Raw genomic sequence first — 24,960 nt, forward strand, 5'->3', positions numbered from 1 at the left:
GTAGTACTACTAACAGACCTGTACTACAGTAGTACTACTAACAGACATGTACTACAGTAGTACTACTAACAGTCATTTACTACAGTAGTACTACTAACAGTCATTTACTAAAGTAGTACTGCTAACAGACCTGTACTACAGTAGTACTACTAACAGACCTGTAATACAGTAGTACTACTAACAGGCATTTACTACAGTAGTACTACTCAACAGTCATTTACTACTTTAGTACTACTAACAGACCTGTACTACAGTAGTACTACTAACAGAGCTTTACTACAGTAGTACTACTAACAGACCTGTACTACAGTAGTACTACTAACAGGCATTTACTACAGTAGTACTACTTAACAGTCATTTACGACAGTAGTACTACTAACAGAGCTGTACTACAGTAGTACTACTAACAGACCTGTCCTACAGTAGTACTACTAACAGAGCTGTACTACAGTAGTACTACTAACAGACCTGTACTACAGTAGTACTACTAACAGAGCTGTACTACAGTAGTACTACTAACAGAAATGTACTACAGTACTACTACTAACAGAGTTGTACTACAGTAGTGCTACTAACAGACATGTACTACAGTAGTACTACTAACAGACTTGTCCTACAGTAGTACTACTAACAGAGCTGTACTACAGTAGTACTACTAACAGACCTGTACTACAGTAGTACTACTAACAGACATGTACTACAGTAGTACTACTAACAGAGCTGTACTACAGTAGTACTACTAACAGACCTGTACTACAGTAGTACTACTAACAGTCATTTACTACAGTAGTACTACTAACAGACCTGTACTACAGTAGTACTACTAACAGGCATTTACTACAGTAGTACTACTTAACAGTCATTTACTACAGTAGTACTACTAACAGACCTGTACTACAGTAGTACTACTAACAGACCTGTACTACAGTAGTACTACTAACAGGCATTTACTACAGTGGTACTACTTAACAGTTATTTACTAAAGTAGTACTGCTAAAAGACCTGTACTACAGTAGTACTACTAACAGACTTGTCCTACAGTAGTACTACTAACAGAGCTGTACTACAGTAGTACTACTAACAGAGCTATACTACAGTAGTACTACTAACAGACCTGTACTACAGTAGTACTACTAACAGACATGTACTACAGTAGTACTACTAACAGAGCTGTACTACAGTAGTACTACTAACAGACCTGTACTACAGTAGTACTACTAACAGGCATTTACTACAGTAGTACTAACAGGCATTTACTACAGTAGTACTACTAACATAGCTGTACTACAGTAGTACTACTAACAGACCTGTACTACAATAGTACTACTAACAGAACTGTACTACAGTAGTACTACTAACAGACCTGTACTACAATAGTACTACTAACAGAGCTGTACTACAGTAGTACTACTAACAGGCATTTACTACAGTAGTACTACTAACAGAGCTGTCCTACAGTAGTACTACTAACAGGCATGTACTACAGTAGTACTACTAACAGACCTGTCCTACAGTAGTACTACTTAACAGTCATTTACTACAGTAGTACTACTAACAGAGCTGTCCTACAGTAGTACTACTAACAGTCATTTACTACAGTAGTACTACTAACAGACCTGTACTACAGTAGTACTAATAACAGAGCTGTACTACAGTAGTACTACTAACAGATCTGTACTACAGTAGTACTACTAACAGAGCTGTACTACAGTAGTACTACCAACAGACCTGTACTACAGTAGTACTACTAACAGACATGTACTACAGTAGTACTGCTAACAGGCATTTACTACAGTAGTACTACTTAACAGTCATTTACTACAGTAGTACTACTAACAGACCTGTACTACAGTAGTACTAATAACAGAGCTGTACTACAGTAGTACTACTAACAGATCTGTACTACAGTAGTACTACTAACAGAGCTGTACTACAGTAGTACTACTAACAGACCTGTACTACAGTAGTACTACTAACAGACATGTATTACAGTAGTACTACTAACAGTCATTTACTACAGTAGTACTACTAACAGACATGTACTACAGTAGTACTACTAACAGATCTGTACTACAGTAGTACTACTAACAGACCTGTACTACAGTAGTACTACTAACAGACATGTACTACAGTAGTACTACTAACAGTCATTTACTACAGTAGTACTACTAACAGTCATTTACTAAAGTAGTACTGCTAACAGACCTGTACTACAGTAGTACTACTAACAGACCTGTACTACAGTAGTACTACTAACAGGCATTTACTACAGTAGTACTACTCAACAGTCATTTACTACTTTAGTACTACTAACAGACCTGTACTACAGTAGTACTACTAACAGAGCTTTACTACAGTAGTACTACTAACAGACCTGTACTACAGTAGTACTACTAACAGGCATTTACTACAGTAGTACTACTTAACAGTCATTTACGACAGTAGTACTACTAACAGACCTGTACTACAGTAGTACTACTAACAGACCTGTCCTACAGTAGTACTACTAACAGAGCTGTACTACAGTAGTACTACTAACAGACCTGTACTACAGTAGTACTACTAACAGAGCTGTACTACAGTAGTACTACTAACAGACATGTACTACAGTAGTACTACTAACAGAGCTGTACTACAGTAGTGCTACTAACAGACATGTACTACAGTAGTACTACTAACAGACTTGTCCTACAGTAGTACTACTAACAGAGCTGTACTACAGTAGTACTACTAACAGAGCTGTACTACAGTAGTACTACTAACAGACCTGTACTACAGTAGTACTACTAACAGACATGTACTACAGTAGTACTACTAACAGAGCTGTACTACAGTAGTACTACTAACAGACCTGTACTACAGTAGTACTACTAACAGTCATTTACTACAGTAGTACTACTAACAGACCTGTACTACAGTAGTACTACTAACAGGCATTTACTACAGTAGTACTACTTAACAGTCATTTACTACAGTAGTACTACTAACAGACCTGTACTACAGTAGTACTACTAACAGAGCTGTACTACAGTAGTACTACTAACAGACCTGTACTACAGTAGTACTACTAACAGGCATTTACTACAGTGGTACTACTTAACAGTTATTTACTAAAGTAGTACTGCTAACAGACCTGTACTACAGTAGTACTACTAACAGACTTGTCCTACAGTAGTACTACTAACAGAGCTGTACTACAGTAGTACTACTAACAGAGCTATACTACAGTAGTACTACTAACAGACCTGTACTACAGTAGTACTACTAACAGACATGTACTACAGTAGTACTACTAACAGAGCTGTACTACAGTAGTACTACTAACAGACCTGTACTACAGTAGTACTACTAACAGGCATTTACTACAGTAGTACTAACAGGCATTTACTACAGTAGTACTACAAACAGAGCTGTACTACAGTAGTACTACTAACAGACCTGTACTACAATAGTACTACTAACAGAACTGTACTACAGTAGTACTACTAACAGACCTGTACTACAATAGTACTACTAACAGGCATTTACTACAGTAGTACTACTTAACAGTCATTTACTACAGTAGTACTACTAACAGACCTGTACTACAGTAGTACTACTAACAGACCTGTACTACAGTAGTACTACTAACAGACCTGTACTACAGTAGTACTACTAACAGGCATTTACTACAGTGGTACTACTTAACAGTTATTTACTAAAGTAGTACTGCTAACAGACCTGTACTACAGTAGTACTACTAACAGACTTGCCCTACAGTAGTACTACTAACAGAGCTGTACTACAGTAGTACTACTAACAGAGCTATACTACAGTAGTACTACTAACAGACCTGTACTACAGTAGTACTACTAACAGACATGTACTACAGTAGTACTACTAACAGAGCTGTACTACAGTAGTACTACTAACAGACCTGTACTACAGTAGTACTACTAACAGGCATTTACTACAGTAGTACTAACAGGCATTTACTACAGTAGTACTACTAACAGAGCTGTACTACAGTAGTACTACTAACAGACCTGTACTACAATAGTACTACTAACAGAACTGTACTACAGTAGTACTACTAACAGACCTGTACTACAATAGTACTACTAGCAGAGCTGTACTACAGTAGTACTACTAACAGGCATTTACTACAGTAGTACTACTAACAGAGCTGTCCTACAGTAGTACTACTAACAGGCATGTACTACAGTAGTACTACTAACAGACCTTTCCTACAGTAGTACTACTTAACAGTCATTTACTACAGTAGTACTACTAACAGAGCTGTCCTACAGTAGTACTACTAACAGGCATGTACTACAGTAGTACTACTAACAGGCATTTACTACAGTAGTACTACTAACAGACCTGTACTACAGTAGTACTACTAACAGACCTGTACTATAGTAGTACTACTAAAAGACATGTACTACAGTAGTACTACTAACAGTCATTTACTACAGTAGTACTACTAACAGACCTGTACTACAGTAGTACTACTAACAGGCATTTACTACAGTAGTACTACTTAACAGTCATTTACTACAGTAGTACTACTAACAGACCTGTACTACAGTAGTACTAATAACAGAGCTGTACTACAGTAGTACTACTAACAGGTCTGTACTACAGTAGTACTACTAACAGACATGTACTGCAGTAGTACTACTAACAGTCATTTACTACAGTAGTACTACTAACAGACCTGTACTACAGTAGTACTACTAACAGACCTGTACTACAGTAGTACTACTAACAGACCTGTCCTACAGTAGTCCTACTTAACAGTCATTTACTACACTAACAGAGCTGTCCTACAGTAGTACTACTAACAGGCATGTACTACAGTAGTACTACTAACAGGCATTTACGACAGTAGTAATACTTAACAGTCATTTACTACAGTAGTACTACTAACAGACCTGTACTACAGTAGTACTACTAACAGACCTGTCCTACAGTAGTACTACTTAACAGTCATTTACTACAGTAGTACTACTAACAGAGCTGTCCTACAGTAGTACTACTAACAGGCATTTACTACAGTAGTACTACTAACAGACATGTACTACAGTAGTACTACTAACAGACCTGTACTACAGTAGTACTACTAACAGACATGTACTACAGTAGTACTACTAACAGAGCTGTACTACAGTAGTACTACTAACAGACCTGTACTACAGTAGTACTACTAACAGGCATTTACTACAGTAGTACTAACAGGCATTTACTACAGTAGTACTACTAACATAGCTGTACTACAGTAGTACTACTAACAGACCTGTACTACAATAGTACTACTAACAGAACTGTACTACAGTAGTACTACTAACAGACCTGTACTACAATAGTACTACTAACAGAGCTGTACTACAGTAGTACTACTAACAGGCATTTACTACAGTAGTACTACTAACAGAGCTGTCCTACAGTAGTACTACTAACAGGCATGTACTACAGTAGTACTACTAACAGACCTGTCCTACAGTAGTACTACTTAACAGTCATTTACTACAGTAGTACTACTAACAGAGCTGTCCTACAGTAGTACTACTAACAGTCATTTACTACAGTAGTACTACTAACAGACCTGTACTACAGTAGTACTAATAACAGAGCTGTACTACAGTAGTACTACTAACAGATCTGTACTACAGTAGTACTACTAACAGAGCTGTACTACAGTAGTACTACTAACAGACCTGTACTACAGTAGTACTACTAACAGACATGTACTACAGTAGTACTGCTAACAGGCATTTACTACAGTAGTACTACTTAACAGTCATTTACTACAGTAGTACTACTAACAGACCTGTACTACAGTAGTACTAATAACAGAGCTGTACTACAGTAGTACTACTAACAGATCTGTACTACAGTAGTACTACTAACAGAGCTGTACTACAGTAGTACTACTAACAGACCTGTACTACAGTAGTACTACTAACAGACATGTATTACAGTAGTACTACTAACAGTCATTTACTACAGTAGTACTACTAACAGACATGTACTACAGTAGTACTACTAACAGATCTGTACTACAGTAGTACTACTAACAGACCTGTACTACAGTAGTACTACTAACAGACATGTACTACAGTAGTACTACTAACAGTCATTTACTACAGTAGTACTACTAACAGTCATTTACTAAAGTAGTACTGCTAACAGACCTGTACTACAGTAGTACTACTAACAGACCTGTACTACAGTAGTACTACTAACAGGCATTTACTACAGTAGTACTACTCAACAGTCATTTACTACTTTAGTACTACTAACAGACCTGTACTACAGTAGTACTACTAACAGAGCTTTACTACAGTAGTACTACTAACAGACCTGTACTACAGTAGTACTACTAACAGGCATTTACTACAGTAGTACTACTTAACAGTCATTTACGACAGTAGTACTACTAACAGACCTGTACTACAGTAGTACTACTAACAGACCTGTCCTACAGTAGTACTACTAACAGAGCTGTACTACAGTAGTACTACTAACAGACCTGTACTACAGTAGTACTACTAACAGAGCTGTACTACAGTAGTACTACTAACAGACATGTACTACAGTAGTACTACTAACAGAGCTGTACTACAGTAGTGCTACTAACAGACATGTACTACAGTAGTACTACTAACAGACTTGTCCTACAGTAGTACTACTAACAGAGCTGTACTACAGTAGTACTACTAACAGAGCTGTACTACAGTAGTACTACTAACAGACCTGTACTACAGTAGTACTACTAACAGAGCTGTACTACAGTAGTACTACTAACAGACCTGTACTACAGTAGTACTACTAACAGTCATTTACTACAGTAGTACTACTAACAGACCTGTACTACAGTAGTACTACTAACAGGCATTTACTACAGTAGTACTACTTAACAGTCATTTACTACAGTAGTACTACTAACAGACCTGTACTACAGTAGTACTACTAACAGAGCTGTACTACAGTAGTACTACTAACAGACCTGTACTACAGTAGTACTACTAACAGGCATTTACTACAGTGGTACTACTTAACAGTTATTTACTAAAGTAGTACTGCTAACAGACCTGTACTACAGTAGTACTACTAACAGACTTGTCCTACAGTAGTACTACTAACAGAGCTGTACTACAGTAGTACTACTAACAGAGCTATACTACAGTAGTACTACTAACAGACCTGTACTACAGTAGTACTACTAACAGACATGTACTACAGTAGTACTACTAACAGAGCTGTACTACAGTAGTACTACTAACAGACCTGTACTACAGTAGTACTACTAACAGGCATTTACTACAGTAGTACTAACAGGCATTTACTACAGTAGTACTACAAACAGAGCTGTACTACAGTAGTACTACTAACAGACCTGTACTACAATAGTACTACTAACAGAACTGTACTACAGTAGTACTACTAACAGACCTGTACTACAATAGTACTACTAACAGGCATTTACTACAGTAGTACTACTTAACAGTCATTTACTACAGTAGTACTACTAACAGACCTGTACTACAGTAGTACTACTAACAGACCTGTACTACAGTAGTACTACTAACAGACCTGTACTACAGTAGTACTACTAACAGGGATTTACTACAGTGGTACTACTTAACAGTTATTTACTAAAGTAGTACTGCTAACAGACCTGTACTACAGTAGTACTACTAACAGACTTGCCCTACAGTAGTACTACTAACAGAGCTGTACTACAGTAGTACTACTAACAGAGCTATACTACAGTAGTACTACTAACAGACCTGTACTACAGTAGTACTACTAACAGACATGTACTACAGTAGTACTACTAACAGAGCTGTACTACAGTAGTACTACTAACAGACCTGTACTACAGTAGTACTACTAACAGGCATTTACTACAGTAGTACTAACAGGCATTTACTACAGTAGTACTACTAACAGAGCTGTACTACAGTAGTACTACTAACAGACCTGTACTACAATAGTACTACTAACAGAACTGTACTACAGTAGTACTACTAACAGACCTGTACTACAATAGTACTACTAGCAGAGCTGTACTACAGTAGTACTACTAACAGGCATTTACTACAGTAGTACTACTAACAGAGCTGTCCTACAGTAGTACTACTAACAGGCATGTACTACAGTAGTACTACTAACAGACCTTTCCTACAGTAGTACTACTTAACAGTCATTTACTACAGTAGTACTACTAACAGAGCTGTCCTACAGTAGTACTACTAACAGGCATGTACTACAGTAGTACTACTAACAGGCATTTACTACAGTAGTACTACTAACAGACCTGTACTACAGTAGTACTACTAACAGACCTGTACTATAGTAGTACTACTAAAAGACATGTACTACAGTAGTACTACTAACAGTCATTTACTACAGTAGTACTACTAACAGACCTGTACTACAGTAGTACTACTAACAGGCATTTACTACAGTAGTACTACTTAACAGTCATTTACTACAGTAGTACTACTAACAGACCTGTACTACAGTAGTACTAATAACAGAGCTGTACTACAGTAGTACTACTAACAGGTCTGTACTACAGTAGTACTACTAACAGACATGTACTGCAGTAGTACTACTAACAGTCATTTACTACAGTAGTACTACTAACAGACCTGTACTACAGTAGTACTACTAACAGACCTGTACTACAGTAGTACTACTAACAGACCTGTCCTACAGTAGTCCTACTTAACAGTCATTTACTACACTAACAGAGCTGTCCTACAGTAGTACTACTAACAGGCATGTACTACAGTAGTACTACTAACAGGCATTTACGACAGTAGTAATACTTAACAGTCATTTACTACAGTAGTACTACTAACAGACCTGTACTACAGTAGTACTACTAACAGACCTGTCCTACAGTAGTACTACTTAACAGTCATTTACTACAGTAGTACTACTAACAGAGCTGTCCTACAGTAGTACTACTAACAGGCATTTACTACAGTAGTACTACTTAACAGTCATTTACGACAGTAGTACTACTAACAGACCTGTACTACAGTAGTACTACTAACAGACATGTACTACAGTAGTACTGCTAACAGACATGTACTACAGTAGTACTACTAACAGGCCTGTACTACAGTAGTACTACTAACAGACCTGTACTACAGTAGTACTACTAACAGAGCTGTACTACAGTAGTACTACTAACAGACATGTACTACAGTAGTACTACTAACAGACATGTACTACAGTAGTACTACTAACAGAGCTGTACTACAGTAGTACTACTAACAGACATATACTACAGTAGTACTACTAACAGTCATTTACTACAGTAGTACTACTAACAGACCTGTACTACAGTAGTACTACTAACAGACCTGTACTACAGTAGTACTACTAACAGAGCTGTACTACAGTAGTACTACTAACAGACCTGTACTACAGTAGTACTACTAACAGACATGTACTACAGTAGTACTACTAACAGGTATTTACTACAGTAGTACTACTAACAGGCATTTACTACAGTAGTACTACTAACAGACCTGTACTACACTAGTACTACTAACAGACCTGTACTACAGTAGTACTACTAACAGAGCTGTACTACAGTAGTACTACTAAAAGACATGTACCACAGTAGTACTACTAACAGACCTATACTACAGTAGTACTACTAACAGACCTATACTACAGTAGTACTACTAACAGAGCTGTACTACAGTAGTACTACTAACAGACCTGTACTACAGTAGTACTACTTAACAGACCTGTACTACAGTAGTTCTACTAACAGGCATTTACTACAGTAGTACTACTTCACAGTCATTTACTACAGTAGTACTACTAACAGACCTGTACTACAGTAGTACTACTAACAGAGCTGTACTACAGTAGTACAAATAACAGACCTGTACTACAGTAGTACTACTAACAGTCATTTACTACAGTATACTACTAACAGACATGTACTACAGTAGTACTACTAACAGACCTGTACTACAGTAGTACTACTAACAGACATGTACTACAGTAGTACTACTAACAGACCTGTACTACAGTAGTACTACTAACAGACATGTACTACAGTAGTACTACTAACAGTCATTTACTACAGTAGTACTACTAACAGACCTGTACTACAGTAGTACTAATAACAGAGCTGTACTACAGTAGTACTACTAACAGATCTGTACTACAGTAGTACTACTAACAGAGCTGTACTACAGTAGTACTACTAACAGACCTGTACTACAGTAGTACTACTAACAGACATGTACTACAGTAGTACTGCTAACAGGCATTTACTACAGTAGTACTACTTAACAGTCATTTACTACAGTAGTACTACTAACAGACCTGTACTACAGTAGTACTAATAACAGAGCTGTACTACAGTAGTACTACTAACAGATCTGTACTACAGTAGTACTACTAACAGAGCTGTACTACAGTAGTACTACTAACAGACCTGTACTACAATAGTACTACTAACAGACATGTATTACAGTAGTACTACTAAGTCATTTACTACAGTAGTACTACTAACAGACATGTACTACAGTAGTACTACTAACAGAGCTGTACTACAGTAGTACTACTAACAGACCTGTACTACAGTAGTACTACTAACAGACATGTACTACAGTAGTACTACTAACAGTCATTTACTACAGTAGTACTACTAACAGTCATTTACTAAAGTAGTACTGCTAACAGACCTGTACTACAGTAGTACTACTAACAGACCTGTACTACAGTAGTACTACTAACAGGCATTTACTACAGTAGTACTACTCAACAGTCATTTACTACTTTAGTACTACTAACAGACCTGTACTACAGTAGTACTACTAACAGAGCTTTACTACAGTAGTACTACTAACAGACCTGTACTACAGTAGTACTACTAACAGGCATTTACTACAGTAGTACTACTTAACAGTCATTTACGACAGTAGTACTACTAACAGACCTGTACTACAGTAGTACTACTAACAGACCTGTACTACAGTAGTACTACTAACAGGCATTTACTACAGTAGTACTACTCAACAGTCATTTACTACAGTAGTACTACTAACAGTCATTTACTAAAGTAGTACTGCTAACAGACCTGTATTACAGTAGTACTACTAACAGACCTGTACTACAGTAGTACTACTAACAGGCATTTACTACTGTAGTACTACTCAACAGTCATTTACTACTTTAGTACTACTAACAGACCTGTACTACAGTAGTACTACTAACAGACCTGTACTACAGTAGTACTACTAACAGAGCTGTACTACAGTAGTGCTACTAACAGACATGTACTACAGTAGTACTACTAACAGACTTGTCCTACAGTAGTACTACTAACAGAGCTGTACTACAGTAGTACTACTAACAGAGCTGTACTACAGTAGTACTACTAACAGACCTGTACTACAGTAGTACTACTAACAGACATGTACTACAGTAGTACTACTAACAGAGCTGTACTACAGTAGTACTACTAACAGACCTGTACTACAGTAGTACTACTAACAGACATGTACTACAGTAGTACTACTAACAGAGCTGTACTACAGTAGTACTACTAACAGACCTGTACTACAGTAGTACTACTAACAGTCATTTACTACAGTAGTACTACTAACAGACCTGTACTACAGTAGTACTACTAACAGGCATTTACTACAGTAGTACTACTTAACAGTCATTTACTACAGTAGTACTACTAACAGACCTGTACTACAGTAGTACTACTAACAGACCTGTACTACAGTAGTACTACTAACAGACCTGTACTACAGTAGTACTACTAACAGGCATTTACTACAGTGGTACTACTTAACAGTTATTTACTAAAGTAGTACTGCTAACAGACCTGTACTACAGTAGTACTACTAACAGACTTGTCCTACAGTAGTACTACTAACAGAGCTGTACTACAGTAGTACTACTAACAGAGCTATACTACAGTAGTACTACTAACAGACCTGTACTACAGTAGTACTACTAACAGACATGTACTACAGTAGTACTACTGACAGAGCTGTACTACAGTAGTACTACTAACAGACCTGTACTACAGTAGTACTACTAACAGGCATTTACTACAGTAGTACTAACAGGCATTTACTACAGTAGTACTACTAACAGAGCTGTACTACAGTAGTACTACTAACAGACCTGTACTACAATAGTACTACTAACAGAACTGTACTACAGTAGTACTACTAACAGAGCTGTCCTACAGTAGTACTACTAACAGGCATGTACTACAGTAGTACTACTAACAGGCATTTACTACAGTAGTACTACTAACAGACCTGTACTACAGTAGTACTACTAACAGACCTGTCCTACAGTAGTACTACTTAACAGTCATTTACTACAGTAGTACTACTAACAGAGCTGTCCTACAGTAGTACTACTAACAGGCATTTACTACAGTAGTACTACTAACAGACCTGTACTACAGTAGTACTACTAACAGACATGTACTACAGTAGTACTACTAACAGACATGTACTACAGTAGTACTACTAACAGGCCTGTACTACAGTAGTACTACTAACAGACCTGTACTACAGTAGTACTACTAACAGACATGTACTACAGTAGTACTACTAACAGACATGTACTACAGTAGTACTACTAACAGAGCTGTACTACAGTAGTACTACTAACAGACATATACTACAGTAGTACTACTAACAGTCATTTACTACAGTAGTACTACTAACAGACCTGTACTACAGTAGTACTACTAACAGACCTGTACTACAGTAGTACTACTAACAGAGCTGTACTACAGTAGTACTACTAACAGACCTGTACTACAGTAGTACTACTAACAGACATGTACTACAGTAGTACTACTAACAGTCATTTACTACAGTAGTACTACTAACAGACCTGTACTACAGTAGTACTACTAACAGGTATTTACTACAGTAGTACTACTAACAGTCATTTACTACAGTAGTACTACTAACAGACCTGTACTACAGTAGTACTACTAACAGACCTGTCCTACAGTAGTACTACTAACAGAGCTGTACTACAGTAGTACTACTAACAGACATGTACCACAGTAGTACTACTAACAGACCTATACTACAGTAGTACTACTAACAGACCTATACTACAGTAGTACTACTAACAGACCTGTACTACAGTAGTACTACTAACAAAGCTGTACTTCAGTAGTACTACTAACAGAGCTGTACTACAGTAGTACTACTAACAGGCCTGTACTACAGTAGTACTACTAACAGACCTGTACTACAGTAGTACTACTAACAGGCATTTACTACAGTAGTACTACTTAACAGTCATTTACTAAAGTAGTACTACTAACAGACATGTACTACAGTAGTACTACTAACAGACCTGTACTACAGTAGTACTACTAACAGACCTGTACTACAGTAGTACTACTAACAGACATGTACTACAGTAGTACTACTAACAGACCTGTACTACAGTAGTACTACTTAACAGTCATTTACGACAGTAGTACTACTAACAGACCTGTACTACAGTAGTACTACTAACAGACATGTACTACAGTAGTACTACTAACAGACATGTACTACAGTAGTACTACTAACAGACCTGTACTACAGTAGTACTACTAACAGGCATTTACTACAGTAGTACTAATAACAGGCATTTACTACAGTAGTACTACTAACAGACCTGTACTACAGTAGTACTACTAACAGACCTGTACTACAGTAGTAATACTACCAGACCTGTACTGTAGTAGAACTACTAAAATAGCTGTACTACAGTAGTACTACTAACAGACCTGTACTACAGTAGTACTACTAAGAGACATGTACTACAGTAGTACTACTAACAGTCATTTACTACAGTAGTACTACTAACAGACCTGTACTACAGTAGTACTACTAACAGGCATTTACTACAGTAGTACTACTAACAGGCATTTACTACAGTGGTACTACTTAACAGTCATTTACTAAAGTAGTACTGCCAACCGACCTGTACTACAGTAGTACTACTAACAGACCTGTACTACAGTAGTACTACTAACAGGGATTTACTACAGTAGTACTACTTAACAGTCATTTACTACAGTAGTACTACTAACAGACCTGTACTACACTAGTACTACTAACAGACCTGTACTACAGTAGTACTACTAACAGAGCTGTACTACAGTAGTACTACTAACAGACATGTACCACAGTAGTACTACTAACAGACCTATACTACAGTAGTACTACTAACAGACCTATACTACAGTAGTACTACTAACAGAGCTGTACTACAGTAGTACTACTAACAGACCTGTACTACAGTAGTACTACTTAACAGACCTGTACTACAGTAGTACTACTAACAGGCATTTACTACAGTAGTACTACTTCACAGTCATTTACTACAGTAGTACTACTAACAGACCTGTACTACAGTAGTACTACTAACAGAGCTGTACTACAGTAGTACAAATAACAGACCTGTACTACAGTAGTACTACTCACAGGCATTTACTACAGTAGTACTACTTAACAGTCATTTACTACAGTATACTACTAACAGACATGTACTACAGTAGTACTACTAACAGACCTGTACTACAGTAGTACTACTAACAGACATGTACTACAGTAGTACTACTAACAGACCTGTACTACAGTAGTACTACTAAGAGACATGTACGACAGTAGTACTACTAACAGTCATTTACTACAGTAGTACTACTAACAGACCTGTACTACAGTAGTACTACTAACAGGCATTTACTACAGTAGTACTACTAACAGGCATTTACTACAGTGGTACTACTTAACAGTCATTTACTATAGTACTGCCAACCGACCTGTACTACAGTAGTACTACTAACAGACCTGTACTACAGTAGTACTACTAACAGTCATTTACTACAGTAGTACTACTAACAGACCTGTACTACACTAGTACTACTAACAGACCTGTACTACAGTAGTACTACTAACAGTCATTTACTACAGTAGTACTACTAACAGACCTGTACTACACTAGTACTACTAACAGACCTGTACTACAGTAGTACTACTAACAGAGCTGTACTACAGTAGTACTACTATCAGACATGTACCACAGTAGTACTACTAACAGACCTATACTACAGTAGTACTACTAACAGACCTATACTACAGTAGTACTACTAACAGACCTGTACTACAGTAGTACTACTAACAGAGCTGTACTTCAGTAGTACTACTAACAGAGCTGTACTACAGTAGTACTACTAACAGACATGTACTACAGTAGTACTACTAACAGTCATTTACTACAGTAGTACTACTAACAGTAATTTACTAAAGTAGTACTGCTAACAGACCTGTACTACAGTAGTACTACTAACAGACCTGTACTACAGTAGTACTACTAACAGGCATTTACTACAGTAGTACTACTCAACAGTCATTTACTACTTTAGTACTACTAACAGACCTGTACTACAGTAGTACTACTAACAGAGCTTTACTACAGTAGTACTACTAACAGACCTGTACTACAGTAGTACTACTAACAGACCTGTACTACAGTAGTACTACTAACAGTCATTTACTACAGTAGTACTACTTAACAGTCATTTACGACAGTAGTACTACTAACAGACCTGTACTACAGTAGTACTACTAACAGACCTGTCCTACAGTAGTACTACTAACAGACCTGTACTACAGTAGTACTACTAACAGACCTGTCCTACAGTAGTACTACTTAACAGTCATTTACTACAGTAGTACTACTAACAGCGCTGTCCTACAGTAGTATTACTAACAGGCATTTACTACAGTAGTACTACGTAACAGTCATTTACGACAGTAGTACTACTAACAGACCTGTACTACAGTAGTACTACTAACAGACATGTACTACAGTAGTACTACTAACAGTCATGTACTACAGTAGTACTACTAACAGAGCTGTACTACAGTAGTACTACTAACAGGCCTGTACTACAGTAGTACTACTAACAGGCCTGTACTACAGTAGTACTACTAACAGACCTGTACTACAGTAGTACTACTAACAGGCATTTACTACAGTAGTACTACTTAACAGTCATTTATTAAAGTAGTACTACTAACAGACATGTACTACAGTAGTACTACTAACAGACCTGTACTACAGTAGTACTACTAACAGACCTGTACTACAATAGTACTACTAACAGACATGTACTACAGTAGTACTACTAACAGACATGTACTACAGTAGTACTACTAACAGACCTGTACTACAGTAGTACTACTAACAGGCATTTACTACAGTAGTACTAATAACAGGCATTTACTACAGTAGTACTACTAACAGGCATTTACTACAGTAGTACTACTTAACAGTCATTTACGACAGTAGTACTACTAACAGACCTGTACTACAGTAGTACTACTAACAGACATGTACTACAGTAGTACTACTAACAGACATGTACTACAGTAGTACTACTAACAGACCTGTACTACAGTAGTACTACTAACAGGCATTTACTACAGTAGTACTAATAACAGGCATTTACTACAGCAGTACTACTAACAGACCTGTACTACAGTAGTACTACTAACAGACCTGTACTACAGTAGTACTACTAACAGACCTGTACTGTAGTAGAACTACTAACAGAGCTGTACTACAGTAGTACTACTAACAGACCTGTACTACAGTAGTACTACTAAGAGACATGTACTACAGTAGTACTACTAACAGTCATTTACTACAGTAGTACTACTAACAGACCTGTACTACAGTAGTACTACTAACAGGCATTTACTACAGTAGTACTACTAACAGACCTGTACTACACTAGTACTACTAACAGACCTGTACTACAGTAGTACTACTAACAGAGCTGTACTACAGTAGTACTACTAACAGACATGTACCACAGTAGTACTACTAACAGACCTGTACTACAGTAGTACTACTTAACAGACCTGTACTACAGTAGTACTACTAACAGGCATTTACTACAGTAGTACTACTTCACAGTCATTTACTACAGTAGTACTACTAACAGACCTGTACTACAGTAGTACTACTAACAGAGCTGTACTACAGTAGTACAAATAACAGACCTGTACTACAGTAGTACTACTAACAGGCATTTACTACAGTAGTACTACTTAACAGTCATTTACTACAGTATACTACTAACAGACATGTACTACAGTAGTACTACTAACAGACCTGTACTACAGTAGTACTACTAACAGTACTACAGTAGTACTACTAACAGACATTTACTACAGTAGTACTACTAACTGTACTACAGTAGTACTACTAACAGACATGTACTACAGTAGTACTACTAACAGTACTACAGTAGTACTACTAACAGACATTTACTACAGTAGTACTACTAACAGTACTACAGTAGTACCACTAACAGACATGTACTACAGTAGTACTACTAACAGACATGTACTACAGTAGTACTACTAACAGTCATTTACTACAGTAGTACTACTAACAGGTATTTACTACAGTAGTACTACTTAACAGTCATTTACTACAGTAGTACTACTAACAGACCTGTACTACAGTAGTACTACTAACAGACCTGTACTACAGTAGTACTACTAACAGGCATTTACGACAGTGGTACTACTTAACAGTTATTTACTAAAGTAGTACTGCTAACAGACCTGTACTACAGTAGTACTACTAACAGGCATTTACTACAGTAGTACTACTTAACAGTGATTTACTACAGTAGTACTACTAACAGAGCTGTACTACAGTAGTACTACTAACAGAGCTGTACTACAGTAGTACTACTAACAGACCTGTACTACAGTAGTACTACTAACAGACATGTACTACAGTAGTACTACTAACAGTCATTTACTACAGCAGTACTACTAACAGAGCTGTACTACAGTAGTACAACTAACAGACCTGTACTACAGTAGTACTACTAACAGACATGTACTACAGTAGTACTACTAACAGTCATTTACTACAGTAGTACTACTAACAGAGCTGTACTACAGTAGTACTACTAACAGACCTGTACTACAGTAGTACTACTAACAGACATGTACTACAGTAGTACTACTAACAGAGCTGTACTACAGTAATACTACTAACAGACCTGTACTACAGTAGTACTACTAAGAGACATGTACTACAGTAGTACTACTAACAGTCATTTACTACAGTAGTACTACTAACAGTCATTTACTAAAGTAGTACTGCTAACAGACATGTACTACAGTAGTACTAATAACAGAGCTGTACTACAGTAGTACTACTAACAGACCTGTACTACAATAGTACTACTAACAGAGCTGTATTACAGTAGTACTACTAACAGACCTGTACTACAATAGTACTACTAACAGAGCTGTACTACAGTAGTACTACTAAAAGGCATTTACTACAGTAGTACTACTAACAGACATGTACTACAGTAGTACTAATAACAGAGCTGTACTACAGTAGTACTACTAACAGACCTGTACTACAATAGTACTACTAACAGAGCTGTATTACAGTAGTACTACTAACAGACCTGTACTACAATAGTACTACTAACAGAGCTGTACTACAGTAGTACTACTAACAGTCATTTACTACAGTAGTACTACTAACAGACCTGTACTACAGTAGTACTACTAACAGAGCTGTACTACAGTAGTACTACTATCAGACATGTACCACAGTAGTACTACTAACAGACCTATACTACAGTAGTACTACTAACAGACCTATACTACAGTAGTACTACTAACAGACCTGTACTACAGTAGTACTACTAACAGAGCTGTACTTCAGTAGTACTACTAACAGAGCTGTACTACAGTAGTACTACTAACAGACATGTACTACAGTAGTACTACTAACAGTCATTTACTACAGTAGTACTACTAACAGTAATTTACTAAAGTAGTACTGCTAACAGACCTGTACTACAGTAGTACTACTAACAGACCTGTACTACAGTAGTACTACTAACAGGCATTTACTACAGTAGTACTACTCAACAGTCATTTACTACTTTAGTACTACTAACAGACCTGTACTACAGTAGTACTACTAACAGAGCTTTACTACAGTAGTACTACTAACAGACCTGTACTACAGTAGTACTACTAACAGACCTGTACTACAGTAGTACTACTAACAGTCATTTACTACAGTAGTACTACTTAACAGTCATTTACGACAGTAGTACTACTAACAGACCTGTACTACAGTAGTACTACTAACAGACCTGTCCTACAGTAGTACTACTAACAGACCTGTACTACAGTAGTACTACTAACAGACCTGTCCTACAGTAGTACTACTTAACAGTCATTTACTACAGTAGTACTACTAACAGCGCTGTCCTACAGTAGTATTACTAACAGGCATTTACTACAGTAGTACTACGTAACAGTCATTTACGACAGTAGTACTACTAACAGACCTGTACTACAGTAGTACTACTAACAGACATGTACTACAGTAGTACTACTAACAGTCATGTACTACAGTAGTACTACTAACAGAGCTGTACTACAGTAGTACTACTAACAGGCCTGTACTACAGTAGTACTACTAACAGGCCTGTACTACAGTAGTACTACTAACAGACCTGTACTACAGTAGTACTACTAACAGGCATTTACTACAGTAGTACTACTTAACAGTCATTTATTAAAGTAGTACTACTAACAGACATGTACTACAGTAGTACTACTAACAGACCTGTACTACAGTAGTACTACTAACAGACCTGTACTACAATAGTACTACTAACAGACATGTACTACAGTAGTACTACTAACAGACATGTACTACAGTAGTACTACTAACAGACCTGTACTACAGTAGTACTACTAACAGGCATTTACTACAGTAGTACTAATAACAGGCATTTACTACAGTAGTACTACTAACAGGCATTTACTACAGTAGTACTACTTAACAGTCATTTACGACAGTAGTACTACTAACAGACCTGTACTACAGTAGTACTACTAACAGACATGTACTACAGTAGTACTACTAACAGACATGTACTACAGTAGTACTACTAACAGACCTGTACTACAGTAGTACTACTAACAGGCATTTACTACAGTAGTACTAATAACAGGCATTTACTACAGTAGTACTACTAACAGACCTGTACTACAGTAGTACTACTAACAGACCTGTACTACAGTAGTACTACTAACAGACCTGTACTGTAGTAGAACTACTAACAGAGCTGTACTACAGTAGTACTACTAACAGACCTGTACTACAGTAGTACTACTAAGAGACATGTACTACAGTAGTACTACTAACAGTCATTTACTACAGTAGTACTACTAACAGACCTGTACTACAGTAGTACTACTAACAGGCATTTACTACAGTAGTACTACTAACAGACCTGTACTACACTAGTACTACTAACAGACCTGTACTACAGTAGTACTACTAACAGAGCTGTACTACAGTAGTACTACTAACAGACATGTACCACAGTAGTACTACTAACAGACCTGTACTACAGTAGTACTACTTAACAGACCTGTACTACAGTAGTACTACTAACAGGCATTTACTACAGTAGTACTACTTCACAGTCATTTACTACAGTAGTACTACTAACAGACCTGTACTACAGTAGTACTACTAACAGAGCTGTACTACAGTAGTACAAATAACAGACCTGTACTACAGTAGTACTAGTAACAGGCATTTACTACAGTAGTACTACTTAACAGTCATTTACTACAGTATACTACTAACAGACATGTACTACAGTAGTACTACTAACAGACCTGTACTACAGTAGTACTACTAACAGTACTACAGTAGTACTACTAACAGACATTTACTACAGTAGTACTACTAACAGTACTACAGTAGTACTACTAACAGACATGTACTACAGTAGTACTACTAACAGTACTACAGTAGTACTACTAACAGACATTTACTACAGTAGTACTACTAACAGTACTACAGTAGTACCACTAACAGACATGTACTACAGTAGTACTACTAACAGACATGTACTACAGTAGTACTACTAACAGTCATTTACTACAGTAGTACTACTAACAGGCATTTACTACAGTAGTACTACTTAACAGTCATTTACTACAGTAGTACTACTAACAGACCTGTACTACAGTAGTACTACTAACAGACCTGTACTACAGTAGTACTACTAACAGGCATTTACGACAGTGGTACTACTTAACAGTTATTTACTAAAGTAGTACTGCTAACAGACCTGTACTACAGTAGTACTACTAACAGGCATTTACTACAGTAGTACTACTTAACAGTGATTTACTACAGTAGTACTACTAACAGAGCTGTACTACAGTAGTACTACTAACAGAGCTGTACTACAGTAGTACTACTAACAGACCTGTACTACAGTAGTACTACTAACAGACATGTACTACAGTAGTACTACTAACAGTCATTTACTACAGCAGTACTACTAACAGAGCTGTACTACAGTAGTACAACTAACAGACCTGTACTACAGTAGTACTACTAACAGACATGTACTACAGTAGTACTACTAACAGTCATTTACTACAGTAGTACTACTAACAGAGCTTTACTACAGTAGTACTACTAACAGACCTGTACTACAGTAGTACTACTAACAGACATGTACTACAGTAGTACTACTAACAGTCATTTACTACAGCAGTACTACTAACAGAGCTGTACTACAGTAGTACAACTAACAGACCTGTACTACAGTAGTACTACTAACAGACATGTACTACAGTAGTACTACTAACAGTCATTTACTACAGTAGTACTACTAACAGAGCTTTACTACAGTAGTACTACTAACAGACCTGTACTACAGTAGTACTACTAACAGACATGTACTACAGTAGTACTACTAACAGAGCTGTACTACAGTAATACTACTAACAGACCTGTACTACAGTAGTACTACTAAGAGACATGTACTACAGTAGTACTACTAACAGTCATTTACTACAGTAGTACTACTAACAGTCATTTACTAAAGTAGTACTGCTAACAGACATGTACTACAGTAGTACTAATAACAGAGCTGTACTACAGTAGTACTACTAACAGACCTGTACTACAATAGTACTACTAACAGAGCTGTATTACAGTAGTACTACTAACAGACCTGTACTACAATAGTACTACTAACAGAGCTGTACTACAGTAGTACTACTAACAGGCATTTACTACAGTAGTACTACTAACAGACATGTACTACAGTAGTACTAATAACAGAGCTGTACTACAGTAGTACTACTAACAGACCTGTACTACAATAGTACTACTAACAGAGCTGTATTACAGTAGTACTACTAACAGACCTGTACTACAATAGTACTACTAACAGAGCTGTACTACAGTAGTACTACTAACAGTCATTTACTACAGTAGTACTACTAACAGACATGTACTACAGTAGTACTACTAACAGAGCTGTCCTACAGTAGTACTACTAACAGGCATGTACTACAGTAGTACTACTAACAGACCTGTCCTACAGTAGTACTACTTAACAGTCATTTACTACAGTAGTACTACTAACAGAGCTGTCTTACAGTAGTACTACTAACAGGCATGTACTACAGTAGTACTACTAACAGGCATTTACTACAGTAGTAATACTTAACAGTCATTTACTACAGTAGTACTACTAACAGAGCTGTCCTACAGTAGTACTACTAACAGACCTGTCCTACAGTAGTACTACTTAACAGTCATTTACTACAGTAGTACTACTAACAGAGCTGTCCTACAGTAGTACTACTAACAGGCATTTACTACAGTAGTACTACTTAACAGTCATTTACGACAGTAGTACTACTAACAGACCTGTACTACAGTAGTACTACTAACAGACATGTACTACAGTAGTACTACTAACAGTCATGTACTACAGTAGTACTACTAACAGAGCTGTACTACAGTAGTATTACTAACAGGCCTGTACTACAGTAGTACTACTAACAGACCTGTACTACAGTAGTACTACTAACAGGCATTTACTACAGTAGTACTACTTAACAGTCATTTACTAAAGTAGTACTACTAACAGACATGTACTACAGTAGTACTACTAACAGTCATGTACTACAGTAGTACTACTAACAGAGCTGTCCTACAGTAGTACTACTAACAGGCATGTACTACAGTAGTACTACTAACAGGCATTTACTACAGTAGTAATACTTAACAGTCATTTACTACAGTAGTACTACTAACAGAGCTGTCCTACAGTAGTACTACTAACAGGCATGTACTACAGTAGTACTACTAACAGGCATTTACTACAGTAGTAATACTTAACAGTCATTTACTACAGTAGTACTACTAACAGAGCTGTCCTACAGTAGTACCACTAACAGACATGTACTACAGTAGTACTACTAACAGTACTACAGTAGTACTAAGTGTACGGCTGGTCAGTATTTTTATGCAGATTATTTCTAGATTAAAGATAATATTACTAAGTGTTATGGACCAGGCCTGATGCTGGGAAAAACATATTTCACAGAGGAAAAGTGTAATAGTACTACAATAATAATAATAGTAATAGTAGTACTACACTGTTAAATTAGTCTGGTAATAATCTAAATAAGTTTAAATGTAGAACTTTTTTATGTTTTTAACCCTTTCATGCACAGAGACCCTGTAGTGTGAAACTATTTACAAGCTTTTTTCTGCATATTAATGAATGAGGAAGGCATTTTTGTAAATAAACCACTTCAGTGTTTTTTGTTTTTTTTTCCAAAAATGTGAAAAATGCATTGTTTTTATTATAATTCATGCATGAAAGGGTTAATTAACTTTAAGTTTATGTATTTACTTTTCAGTGTTATTTTAATGTCCAGTAATGAGGTTTGAAGTCCATAAAAGTGTCTCCATGGTACTTTGGATTTGGCAAATGTGGATTTGATTTAGAACTTGCTGTTTGTTTTTTGTCATTTGCTATAAAACTATTAATCTACAGATCAATTTATAGATCTACATGTAAGTATCAGCCATGTTTTTGTCTCATATTTGCGTGACAAACTGACAGCAAGTCATTCAGGGAGGACCCCCACTTGTTCCACTTAAAGCACCCGGAAGGACAGTGTCTGCATGCAGTAGCTTGTCTGTATGTGTAAGGCAGGACAATAGCTGCGTGCAGTAGTTCAGGCGTCATGTTCATGTCATTTAGTGTTTTCTTGGTTTTTGTGTCAGTAGTTTGATAGTTTGATAGTGTTGTTATGATTGGCTGATTTTCAGTCTGGATTAATCTCATTAATGGTTGTCATAATGAAATTAATTGTTCATAAAACAAGAATGTGATTTAGTAAATACTGTAACTATACATATCAGAAGAAATCTGGCTGACTGCGTACTTTAGCTGTGCTGATCCAACCAGCTGGTGTCAGGCTGAATTTATAAAACTCATTTTTAAATTGAGGAAAAACTCTGAGTTAAGATGTAGAGAACATAGTGGATACTCCAAGTACTTTAAAATGATTTTTTAGTAGGAGATTAAATGCAGTTCGACCCAAAGACTCACCTCATGGTATCGACCGAGTTCAGGCAGGAATAAAACGTTCTGAAGACTATCTGCCCACTAACAAACAAAAGGAAATGTGGAGGATGCCTTCACTGTCAGCTCTGAAGGTGTCAACACTCAGTGAGTCGGGAGGTTGATTACATCAGCAGCATTTAGGTTTCATTTCCTCAGAAATGTTTGAGCAGACATGATCAAACCTGCAACAGAATGACTTCAGCTGCAGGATGAATGTTTTCATTAGCATGCGGAGACCAGTTATGTACAGAAAAAAAACTTTAATTCCGAGGAAAAGAAGTCAGAATCCTGACTTTTCTCAGAATTCTGAGATTTTTCTTGAAGCCTAAAAGGACGAATTCTAAGCGGAATAAGTTGCCTAAGCAGTGAGTCAGTGTTTGGTCTTGCCTGGTGCCTTGCCGGCACAGTTCATGCTTTTA

The 24,960-nt window shown here is 36.9% G+C and overlaps 1 protein-coding gene across 1 annotated transcript in view; it reads right to left on the reverse strand.

Annotated features, from left to right (window-relative positions):
• The window catches only part of LOC306771488 (interferon-induced protein with tetratricopeptide repeats 1-like), a gene marked incomplete at both ends in the record, with an annotated part of 45,104 nt that extends 20,573 nt beyond the window's left edge, over positions 1–24,531 (reverse strand). Inside the window, 1 exon segment of the mRNA XM_079260654.1 lies at positions 24,527–24,531. Coding sequence (XP_079116780.1) covers positions 24,527–24,531 — 5 coding nt within the window.
• Between the last annotated feature and the right edge of the window lie 429 nt (positions 24,532–24,960).

The sequence above is a fragment of the Telmatherina bonti genome (genome assembly GCF_933228915.1).
Source record: "Telmatherina bonti genome assembly, chromosome: 21".
Classification (NCBI taxonomy): domain Eukaryota; kingdom Metazoa; phylum Chordata; class Actinopteri; order Atheriniformes; family Telmatherinidae; genus Telmatherina; species Telmatherina bonti.